This window comes from Benincasa hispida, chromosome 11 (assembly GCF_009727055.1).
Source record: "Benincasa hispida cultivar B227 chromosome 11, ASM972705v1, whole genome shotgun sequence".
Lineage (NCBI taxonomy): Eukaryota > Viridiplantae > Streptophyta > Magnoliopsida > Cucurbitales > Cucurbitaceae > Benincasa > Benincasa hispida.
This window is the reverse complement of record NC_052359.1, coordinates 18477914-18490432: the sequence shown is the minus strand read 5'-3', so window position 1 is coordinate 18490432 and position 12519 is coordinate 18477914. Positions and strand designations below refer to the sequence as shown.

General features: G+C 32.8%; 1 protein-coding gene across 3 annotated transcripts; it reads right to left on the bottom strand.

The window, feature by feature from the left end:
* Window positions 1–6710: 6710 nt before the first annotated feature.
* Window positions 6711–11072, bottom strand: LOC120090265 (G-type lectin S-receptor-like serine/threonine-protein kinase At4g27290). Of its 3 annotated transcripts, none has more exons than XM_039047832.1 (7): window positions 9583–11066; window positions 9321–9458; window positions 8253–8383; window positions 7955–8165; window positions 7597–7834; window positions 7367–7514; window positions 6711–7277 (listed from the first exon to the last, which is right to left on the bottom strand). In XM_039047832.1, the coding sequence occupies exons 1-7, from the start codon at window positions 10862–10864 to the stop codon at window positions 6972–6974; spliced, it is 2454 nt and encodes an 817-aa protein (XP_038903760.1). In that variant the 5' UTR covers window positions 10865–11066; the 3' UTR covers window positions 6711–6971. The 3 variants fall into 3 exon arrangements, 1 of the variants encoding a protein (XP_038903760.1); XR_005485493.1 differs by having other exon boundaries at window positions 7199–7277; window positions 7367–7429; window positions 9583–11071; XR_005485492.1 differs by having other exon boundaries at window positions 7240–7277; window positions 7367–7470; window positions 9583–11072.
* Between the last annotated feature and the right edge of the window lie 1447 nt (window positions 11073–12519).

Below are 12519 nucleotides of genomic sequence, written 5' to 3'. Positions count from 1 at the left end.
CTAGTTATTTTTTATTACATAAATGCCTAAACAATTAATTAATAGGGAGAGAAAAATGGTGATCGATGATCGATGGCCAGACGTGTAGTGGTCGATGGAGGGTAAGCGACAGAGAGATGGAGCAGTGGTTGACGACAAATGGTGTTCAATTGGTCAAAGAGAGATGTTAGAGGAAAGAAAGATATAGAGAAAGAGAAAATCGAAGATTGAAAACCAGCAATCAGCGACCCGATGTGCAGTGGTCGACAGAGGTAAGCGACAGGGAGGTGGAGCGGTGGCCGATGACAGATTGTGTAGAGCAATGCTGGTTTTGAAGAGAGATGTTGGTAGAGGGGAGAGGGGCTTGCTACTTTCGAAGAAGAGAAGAAGTTCAAGTTTTTTTTTTCCTTTTTAATTATAAGTGTATTAAAGGATATCAAGTATACATCATTAGAAATGTATCAAGCGTATCAGGTGTATTAGATGTATTAAGTGTGTATCGAGTGTATCAGGGTGTATCTGGTGTATCAAGAATATCATATGTATCAAGTGTGTATTAAATGTATTAGGTGTATCAGTACATTTTTTTAATATTTTCTGTTTTAAAATGTGGGTTGAGCTTTTTTTTTTTTTTTTTTTTTTTTTTTTTTTTTTTTTTTTTTGCAAAACTAAAAGGTTTAGTCTACGGGCCTAATACTAAGATCTTATCTTGCCCATTTTGCAACTAGTCTAAAATAAAAACATTCATATGTCTGACAATTTTTTCTCAAAAATGTTTTTACATGAAAGTTTGTTTGATTATGAAAAAAGTGATTTTATTAATATCAAATACTATAAAGAACGACTATAAAATACTAGGAATAAATATAAAAAAAAAAATTCAATGTTTTGATGGAACTTATGTACTTTTGTATCAACAAAGGTGTTTTTATTGACAATTTTGTGTGTCAACGTAAATGTAAATATTTATTAAGGTTTTATAAGTATTTTTAAATTAATAATTATTTTTAAGCTTTGAATTAAGGTTTTATTGACGGTTTTGTGTTACGAGCATCAACAAAACAAAAACTCGTATGTCAACAATTCCCAGATTTGTAGTAGTCATAATTTAAAATAATGGTTATCGGAGTTGGTGACATGGCTGCTATCGGAGGTCGCTGGAGTCGGAGGTCAACAGTGGTGGTTACGTGTTGTTAGAGTTGGCCGCAGGCAGTGGTTGTCGGAGTTAGCTGTCGGATGTGGTTGCTGGAGTTGGTTGTTGAAGGTGGTTGTCGAAGTTGGTCATCAGAAGTGAATGTGGATTTGAGCTATGAGGCATTAATGTGATGGAAGGCTGAGTGCATTGTGATGGACATGGTATAAAATATCATTGAAACATATAAAGTTGACCTCCAAAACAATGAGTTGAGTTTCATATCTCAACTCATCTCATCTCCTCAGAAGTGAGATATTACTCTATCACCTTGAGTTTGAAGGAGGGTGTTTCGTATGACCTCCAAAACAATGAGTGTGATTCATATCTCAACTCATCTCATCTCCTCACCCCCCAAACACAATGATCTTTTCCACTTTCCTCCTTTTTAGCTAATTAATTAATTAACTATTATTTGATTAATTAGCATACAAATTAAATAACTATATACTAAATCAAATTTAATATAATATTAATTAATTAATTAACATAAAAATATCATATATTTATAAGCATATATCTCTTTATGAATCTAATTCATATAAATCTAATATTTGAATCTCATTCAAATACATCTCTCTTATAATATAGTTTGGATTATAGATTAAATATTTTAGAATTTACTATACTTTATATTAATCATATTAATATAAATTTCTTTAATTAATTTGAACAATTCAAATCATTCCTTTCTAATATCATTAGCGAGCTAACAAGCGTACTTTATGGACCTATTGGAAGCTTCAATGATATGAGATTAATTTAATTAAACTCTTTAAAATTAAATTAATCAATATTCATTAACTACCGGTCACTCCACTAAAGATTGATAGTTGCATTCTTCACACTATAGATGTATTTCTATGTCCATGAACATAACCAATCAATAGTGAGTCGACCCTTCATAAATTGCTCATAACGACAAGCTGGGTCAAAATATCGTTTTACCCCTATTTAGTTACATCTAACTTCTTAAGTACCACTGATGTCTCTAATGAACAAACAGTTTATAGTCCAACTATAAACTAACACCTCTCGGGCTAGTGAGAGGTTGAGTCCTAATTGTTCGAAACCCGGAGTCAGCTGTTAAGGGAGCAATTTTTCTGCTTTCCCTATGAGCGGGAAGAAGTAAATTCTTTCTTGTGTAGTTGTGTTCCCAGCTCTTTACTCGAACAAATCTCCAAAATGGTAGGCTTGTTGAGTCAACTAACACGACCACTCTCACCTATACAGATCAAAGGATTGCCCTCGTAAATAGGAGTTCACAACTCACTTAGGATTAAGGTCAAGTATGTTGGGTTTTATGTCCTAAAACTCGTAGTTTGTAAACAATAAACTTATTCTATTATCAATAAAGATGTTATTGAGGTTTTTTCAATAAAGTTGTTATTGAATGAATTACTTGTTTCGTTTTAAAAAGAACCTAAATCCAATAAACTAAGATCCATGACTATTACATGAGTACTTGAGACATAAAAATGGATCAAATTCGAGTATAGTCTAAACGGTCTATAGTATATAGATAAGGTTGGGTATCTTATCCTAGGGACACTATGGGATGCAATCCACTTTGTATTTAGATGTGATCCTGAATCGTTCATGTGGAGATATACGAGTGGGGGAGTCTTGTGTAAAGAGTTTGTATAAAATCAGACCAAGAAATAAGTCACTCTTACTTTTTAATATTGTTTATTGTTTAAGACTGACTATTTCAAAGCGATGACCTAGGTAACTTGACCTTAATCTTGAGCTAACAATGAACTCCTATTTATTCGAGATTATCCTTAGATTTACATGGGTGATGATTGACTCAACAACACCGATTCAATAAATCTGCCATTTCAGGGGTAAGACCGGGTAGATAGTTGTGAACATAGGGTGTAAAACAGAATTCACTCCTACACACTTTTAGGGATAGTTGTGGACATAGGGTGCAAGACAAAATATATCTACAATGAGAGGAGTGCAGTTACTGGGATTTAGTAGAGTGACTCGATAGTTAACGAATTGTTGGTTAATTGGGTTATAGAGTGTAGTCGGTTAATCTCGGATCGTTGGAGTCCATGAGGTCCCCCTACTAGCTCATATCGAACTAAACCTTAGAACAATGTGACAAACGAATTTGAAGTATTCGAATTCGATTTTGGGAGTAAAGTATTGAATATATCCGATATATTTAACCTAATATTTAATTGTGAATTAAACATAAAGAGAGGAAGAAGATGAGATATTTGAATAATATTTAAATATCAAGACTATGAATAAGGATTCATATTGATTGAGATTAGCATTGGATTTAATAACTGAATATTAAATTAAATAAGCTAATTGTTTAATTATTTATTTAATATTAATTTAATTTTAAATTAATTATTATAATTAATTTTGAAATTAAATGGAATTGGTCAAAATTGCAACAAAAGACAAGATGTTGACATTAGACTTTGAGAGTCAAAAAGTCAAATTGTTGACTTTGGACTTTTAGAGTCAAAGATTGACATTTGACCAATTTAGTAGAAAAATCCAACATTTTTTAGTAGAAAAATCCAACATTTGTTGTTGTTATGTGTTAATTCCACTTGAAGACACAAATCCCTAATTCCTAGTAATGAGTTAATGGATTTTTTTAGTGTTAATTTTTCATTAATTCAAAATTGCATGATTTGCATGTTTTTTCCCTATAAATAGAAGTTTCTATGGTTTTTAATTGTTCTTGACAAAAATTGAAATTTCATAGAGATTTTGAAGAATCTAAACCTAATTCTCTTTGAAATCCTTAGTCTTTTTCTCTCCAAATTGGTCACTCATCAAATCCTACCATCCTGCTCTAAAGCCGGAGAATAGTCGGGAAGACTCTCATGGTCGTCTACGAATCGTTCGTGAGGAGATTGGAGCAGATTTGATAATCAATTTGGGCTACAAAGGTTGAATACTCTCCATCCCTTTATTTTTATGTTTAATTGCATGTTTATTCTTTCAAAATTAATATAATTGGAGTACTTTAGATCCTTTATCGCTTCTGCCGTGCATGTATTCATTCCATGTGAAATATTGCATGCTTAATCACCTATGGTCATCCTAGTGAAATATTGGTTTCTTCAAGTAATGGTGTTATAAAGAGAAACCAATCATTTCGCAGTTCGGTCTTGTATAAACTCCTTATATAGGATACCTCCACTCACATGTCTCCACATGAACAATATGACTCATATTGTCTATAACATTTACAACTCATGTAACAGTTACAAAGTGGGCTGTATCCGAAGTGTCACCAGAATAAAACACATAACCATATCCATTTAATACAATCCTTTTAGGTTATAACTTGAACATGAACCACTAGTATATCACATACTATTCAAGTGACATCATATAGCCTTGGATCTTAGTTTATTGGATTGAATTATTGTAGTCTGAAAGTCAAATAAAATACATCTTATTTTATTAAATAAATAATTTGTTCTTTCAAAATACAAACTACAAGATATACGAGATCTAAGGCACTAAATCCAACAAGGGAAATAGAGATTCTCATAAAACATTAAAACACAGAGAACTGAGCTAGAAACAGAACCCACAAAAACCTAAAACACAAAGTACTTCTAGGTTGGAAATAGAGATTCTCATAGAGAGATCTAAAACAACACCCGCGAACTGTTAATTTGAAAATAGAACAGAGATCTAAAAGAATTGAAAATAGAAATAAAGACCCACAAATGTAGATATGAAAACCAAACATAATCAGCGATAAAGGCATATGTGTGATAGTGGTTTGGGAACGTAAATCTATGAGAGGTAGGAACACAAACAATACAAAAAACCCTTTGGGTGATGGATTGGTGTGAATCCACCTCCATCAACAGCTGATCGATGGAAGTAGAGATCAGACAAAAGTGGCTGCTAAAAAGTATGAACCCTAGGACTTAGGGCCATGAAACCATGTTAATTTTATATATATTATTGAATAATCAATATAATCAGAATACATTGAGATAAGGAAAGAAACAGAAAAGAAAAAGATACTAAAAAAGAAAAACTAGATAGGAAAAATACAAGAAAAATAATAACGGGAATAAATCCTAATTAACTTTAACAAATATAAAATTGTAAACTAAATAATTATTGAATAAAACATTAATTAAATACAAGACTTTAGAGCAAAAATTCTCACATGGTTGAATGGCCAAAGAAAACAGACAATGAATGACAAGATCTAGCAAGACAAGTGAACAATGCATGTTAGGGTAAAGAAACTAATAGGATTTAAGGTATCACTATTGAAAGTATCGCCTTATCGAAGGTGGCGATGGGAGTTGTCATCGAAAGAAGAAGTCATCGACGATAGAGTTTTGAAAGCTAGGGTTCCTACTTTTCTTTGCTCTGATACCAACTTAAATCGAGAGAATCAAAATGAGTATAACTCAACTAGCATCTACAAATCCACCTAAAAGTCAAAAGTTCAATTCCACTCGGAAAAAAAAAAAAAAACTTAAGTTTAGGAAGATAATTACCATCTATTTTAAAACAAATACAAGGTTACTATTTTAAAAAAAAATAATAAATAGAAGGTCCACTTACATAGGAGAGAGACCATATAAATATATATATATTGGAAATCCAACCATTGGAAATATATTGTTTTTTTGAAAAAATAATTAAATCTTGTCATATCCAACTTAAAATTGATTTAAAATTCTCCTAAATTCGGGGGTGGGGTTCTTCAATTAATTTATTAAAAATCCTTTTCCTGTTCTTTTTCCTTAATCTAAAACTTTCATTAACCTCCTAAATGTTTAGGTAAAATCTTGGAAAATCTTGAGAGATAAGAATGAGGCTTTTCAAACTTGAACAAAAAGTCACTTTACAAATTAAATCTCCAAAATAATGCATTTGAAACTTAATAAAAAATCTCTCGTCCAAAATTTAAATTTTAATTGTTATAATTTAATTCAGTTGCATCTAATTTACTCAAATTAGATTTCAAGCAACAACTTCAATTAATCAATCAAGGTCGATTTAATCTCGTAAACGATAAAATAATATTACCTAAAAATACGAGTTGCTACCAGAGGGACTACACCATTCTTTTTATAAACATTGTGAATGTATTCATTATCCAAGATTAATTTGTCAATGTATTTATAAACTAGAAACTTTGAAGTTCCTCTAAAGATGAATAAATCTTCAATCTATTTTTTAAATATCTTAAAATAGCACCAATTAGTTACTCGATAAATTTGTGAATTAGAAGGTTTGATATTAATATTAATGACTATTCAAGATAATCAATTCTTTTTTCTTTTTTTCTTTTTTTCTTTTTTGTAAATACCTATATATATATATATAAAAGACAATCCATTAATTACTTTTATCAAATACCCATAAAATATAAAACAAATCATAAATTAGCTGCTTTTATGAACATAAATAATAAAAATGAGATTGATAACTTATTTATATTTAAAAAACAAAGCTTTAAGAAATCAATTTATACCTTAAAATTTGGAAGTTGTCATTTATAGCTCAAGACATTCGAATCTCTACGATGAACTTGTCATGTAATATTAAAAGAAAATTTGAAGACAGTAATGGTGAAGAATAATATATTCATGTTAACATAGTCCGATAAACTCCTAGAAAAACTAATGAACAAAGATAATTTAAGGGGAAATCAAAGGGATTGTTCCAAATGTGAGATAATATGCACTCCAGATAATAGAACCAAACTCTAGCCTTTGAATACCACTTATCCAAGCTAACATTGATCAAGCAAGGTTCTTAGGTGTGCTCTAAACTAAACTTACCTTGGATCTGGGAGTGTAATAGTTAATTCATTAGTTGAAGAGGATTTGTCTTTACTTGAGCCACTTTTCATTGCAATGGCTTCATTTTCTATGAAAAATCCGGGTTGTTTTGGTTGCGACAAAGGAATTTCACAGCCTAACATCATAACCACCGATGACATTGTGGGTCGATCATTAGGATGTTGTTGAACACACAACAAACTGATATTGATACATCTCAATACCTCTGAAATGGTGCACGTTTCTCGAATGGTGTCGTCAATCAGTTCCTCTGGATTTCCTTCTTTCCACAGCCGCCAGGCCTATCATACCAGAAATGAAGAAGACATTTTTTGAATCAAATAAGTTTGAATAGAAGAATGGTAGTTAACAATTAATCCTTGGGACTTACATATGCAATAAGATTTTGGTCATTCAAGTGGCAGAAACTTCTACTTCTTTTCCCACTAATGATCTCCAACAACAAAATGCCATAACTAAAAGCATCAGATTTTACTGAAAATCGTCCATCAAAAGCATATTCAGGTGCCATATATCCACTGTGGGAAAATAAAATTTTTAAACAACTAGAACTTAACAAAGCACAAAGACAAGATGTTTGAGGAAAATATTGATGCTTACTAAGTTCCGACCACTTTTATCGTTCGTCCTTCAGTTTGATCTCCACCGCAAGTTTTAGCAAGACCAAAATCAGAGATTTTTGGATTCATATTCATATCAAGTAAAACATTACTTGCTTTTAAATCTCTATGTATAATCCTCAATCGAGAATCTTGATGAAGATACATGAATCCTCTAGCAATTCCACAAATAATGTGGTATCGTTTTGACCAGTCTAATAATTGACGTTGTGTTCGATCTGTCAAGTTTAAATTTACTTAGTCTTGTGGAGCTGATGGATAAACACTAAGATACACAATATACTTCAATTAAATTAATGTGACAAACTAAAAAAGTTGAAATCTCTAAGCATCCTTACCAAAAATAAAGAAGTCCAAACTTTTGTTTGGCATATACTCATAAACTAACATTTTCTCTTCTCCTTGAATGCAGCAACCAAGAAGCTTTACAAGATTTCGATGTTGAAGTTTTGCAATCAGGATTACTTCATTCTTAAACTCGTTCATTCCCTGTCCAGAACTCCGTGAAAGTCTCTTCACTGCAACATCTTGTCCATTTGTAAGCTTGCCCTGAAAAATTCAAATTTTCCTTATACATTTCTGATTTGAAAAGAATAAAAAAGTGCGGGTCAAATAAGTTAACATTAAATAAAATACCTTATATACTGGCCCAAAGCCACCTTCTCCTAACTTATTATCAATCGAGAAGTTATTTGTGGCACTATTTATCAAGGATAGATCAAACATGGGAAGCTCCAGGTCTTGAGCTTCTACTTTCTCATGGTCATCTGCGATTTGAAGGTTTTGTCAATGTTGACATTTATATTGGAATTCAGATGGGTTCAGTCTACCCAAGCAGGCAAAATGAAACTTTGTTGAAGAAAAAATCAATCTATTATTATTTATTAGCTCATTATTGAATTGTGGAATGTAAATTATCATGGAGAATGTTTTGGAAGTTCATGTAAAGATTTTTACAAATGGTGCAAAACAATTATCATGAATAAGAAATTGGGCATACAAATGTAACCTTATATGTCAATAACGATTTCAGTCTTTAATATCTTCTCAAAATTTGTTTCAATTTTGGCATTTTTGTTTTATTGTTTCTTAGGCCCTATTTGATAACCATCTGGGTACTGTTTGGGGCGCTAAGTTGGTTATTACAGTCCATAGGTTATAATAGCTTGTGTCTGGGTTCAGACTATTTAGTCTAGATTATAAATGAGGAGAGGTGATGGCTATAAAATAGTAAACACAGTAGACAATGAAGGTTTTTAAATAGTTTTACTGTACCTAAGTATGTGTTTGGGAACTTCAACTATTATGATGGAAGGTCTAAACATTGAGTGAGCTATAACCTAAGGCAAGTTGGCGCCGAAGTGCCTCCTTGGTTTATGAAAATTAAACCTAATTCCTTTCAATTTCTTAAGTAAAAGACCTGCATTTTTAATCAAATTCCAAAAATAAAAACTACTTTTTTCTAGTTTTCAAAATTTGGCTTGGCTTTTAAAAACATTGATAAAGAGTAGATAACATATCAAGAAATTTAGCGGTGGAAAGAGCATTTATAGCTTAATTTTCTAAAACTAAAAAACAAAGACCAAATGGTTGCCAAATGAGTATTAGTTTTTCAGTTGTCCATTGAAATAAGAGTATTTTAGGCTGATAGTAAAGTTAAACTTGCAGCATGTGTTACACAATTATCGTTTGAGAAATAATTACCTTTGACGGCTGATCTCCTTTTGAAAATGTATAAGCATATGAAGAGGGTAGCCAAACTTAAACTGGCAACAATCACAACCAAAGAAATCTTCACCTTACGGTTCAATCTTCCAGTTTTGGGTGCCTCACTACGCTTGACTTTTCGCCATCAAAGGAAAAGCTAAACAGTTAACTTACAGTATACATTAGGAAACCAAATCAATGTGTATTTGTTGAGCTGTCACGTTTGAACCAATTGAAATTTAAACTTATATGCTTTTACCTAATTCTGATGCTAGCATTCTAACATACAAATCCTGTCCTGCGTCCGGGATCAATTTCAAGTCAATTAGATCACCAATCCACAAGGCACAGCCACTACCACTCCCACTGATATTTGTATTTGCATAAGCCATACAAGAGCAATTTCTCAAGCATTTTTGCCTGCACTCTTCAAGATTCATGCTTTTGTTGACCCAAGTATGTTTTGTGTCTGGCAATTTCAGCTGGTTGAGCTGTGCAAACCCAACTTCATCACCACAGTTCATCAGTTTGTTTCGTTCACAACCGTCCGCAAATTCCCCCGCCGCCCAACTATCAGGTGATCTTGGCTTAAACCCTTCTAGACATTTACAAGATGGAGTTACCCTTATATCACAATACCCATAAGGACCACACAGGGCATAATTGTCACAAAAATCTCTTGGTAATGATGTGTAAAGTCTCCACTGTCTTTCAGCTGTGGACCATAAGTACATTATGCGCAGGTAATTGGATTGGTTCATCACCACCATCACTGTATGAGACTTATTAACAACAGAGTATTGGTAGTAAACTTCATCTTCATTTGAAACAAAGTTAAAGTTCAGAATTGGTGCAATACCCAGTGGTCTACTAGTGACTCTCACACCATTCCATGGGCCATGCCTGAAGTATTCTTGGGAACCTTTCCACATGACAGACTCAGGATATTCATGAAGCTCCATCCTCCAACTGAGGTTTCCAGGGGATGGGTCATTGGGATTCTTCCAAGCATCTAATCTTCTGTTTATGTTATTTCTCAAGTCCCAACCCAGCTTCATTCCAGGCAAGAGAGTGTCAGTAGGGTAATCAAAACTTTGCCAGGAGTAGTTTTGGGGATTTTCATCTTCCCCATCTCTCAGCACAAGATTTCCATTGTCCAATAGCTGCAAAACCCCATTGGGGACTTTTCTCAGTAACCTGGCAGACCAAACAACGGCCGTGTTATTATGGCTATAGAGTGTAAGATTTCCTGTTGTAATGTTCATCACCAATACACCAGACGAGCCATTAATGGGGTTTTCCCTGTTAGCAACCCAAACAGAGGTCGGACCTCGCCGATTCTTGAACCAAATTCCCAAGTAACGGTCTCTGGAAAGACCAGGACTGAAGAAACCCAATTCGAAGTTTCCATTACTGGAGACCAGACTAAATCCATCTCTGAGATGTGGGTTTTGAGCAGTTAAGGAATCAGTGGCAGATACATAGCTGAAGAGATACAAGACTAAGTTAAAGGCCAGCAATACTGGAAGGAAAGAGTCCATATCGATGGGGCGGCCATGAGTATCAGTTTCAAATAAAATACTGATAGAAGTAAAAGAACATACTGTTATGTGTTCAATGGAGTCGCTGTAGACCGATTAGTACGGCATTTTCCAAAGGATGTTGACGTTGAGCTGGATTTTTCCTTCTTCCTTGAAAATGAAGGCACCAAGAAGGAAATTGAACGGCTCTTCGAGTGGACTTGGTCCTTAGGACGGCAGCTGTGGACCTGTGGTTCCTAACTTCTTGATTTGACAACGGGAAATGGACTTGCGAATCAATCCAGGGCCCACTTTTTTCGATTTATTTCCGAGTAATTGACATTTAGTCTAAAAACTTTTTGGATTTGTAATAGAGACCCATTTTAAAAGATAAGAAGTTCTAACTTCATGGATGAAGCGATGGAGAAATTTCTATTTTTGGCCCAATATATTTTTGGATTTACAAGATTGACCTTCCTCTTTAAACTATGCAAGTTTTATGTTTTTCATTTTTGAAATTTCGGTTTTTTTGAAGGATGTTGTTTGGGATAAAATAGGTGTCATTAATTCAATCTAACCCAAAACAAATAAAATTTATGATGCTCAAACTACAACTAAAACTAACACGTACTAATAGCAAAGTAAGAGGCCGATCCACAAGGAACCTCTATTAATTGGCAAAAATAGACTTTTGAATTCTAAAGAAACTAAGTAAAATCAAAATAAAAGCAATTGTAACACAAACTTTCTATTTTTTTTATAGTAAAGATTCGATAGAGAGAGATTTTTGGAAAATCTTTATTAGCTAGGTTAATTCTATAATTAAGCTTGAACAAATACATGAAAATTCAACATCTCATAATGCAATAGGGTAAAAACCCTAAAGACCCAATTGCTAATTAACATATACCATACCAATTAACCCTAATCTAAGTAAAAAAATACTTCAATTCAGTAAATTCATGTTCTTTTCTTAGATTACTTTAGAAACTAGGGTTCTTGTGATTATGACAAGAAACACACTAGAGTAAACTTCACGATTGATTGTTTGAATGCTCCAAATTAAGAAATTCAAGAATTAATTTCGGAAAAGAAGTCCTAATTAAAACAAGAAATCTTAATTTTTGCAACCTATCTTACTGTTATGCAATAGTGCCAAGCAGGATTTGCATACAAGAAATTAATAGAATCAAGGCATCAACTATTTTCCATTAATTTATATTCAAATTCAACACAAGAACATTAAAAAATGCAGAAAATTCAAGAAAATTACATAAAAGATATCAAGAATTTAAATCTAGACTAAAGATTTCCCAAGAATATTACTTACCTAGCCATAAATTGGAGAAGTCTTGAAGAAATCCATTGAAGAATTGATGAAAACACGAAGAAATTCACAAAAAGACCTTTCAATTTTACAAGAAATCACTCAAGATGACAGAAATTTGTAGGTTTTTCTCTCTAAGTTCGTTCTCAAATTTCCCTTTCTATCAGAAAAATATGATTTTCTCACTTGCTGAAGAATTCTAGAAACTGAAGTTTTATTTGCTGAGGGTCACAACGTTGCGACTCTAGGCTGATGCTAACTCCAATGTTGCGTTGTGCAAGGTGTGCGATCGGAGAATTTATGGAGGAAATCGGGTTTTAAATTTCCAGAAACCACACGATTATATAGC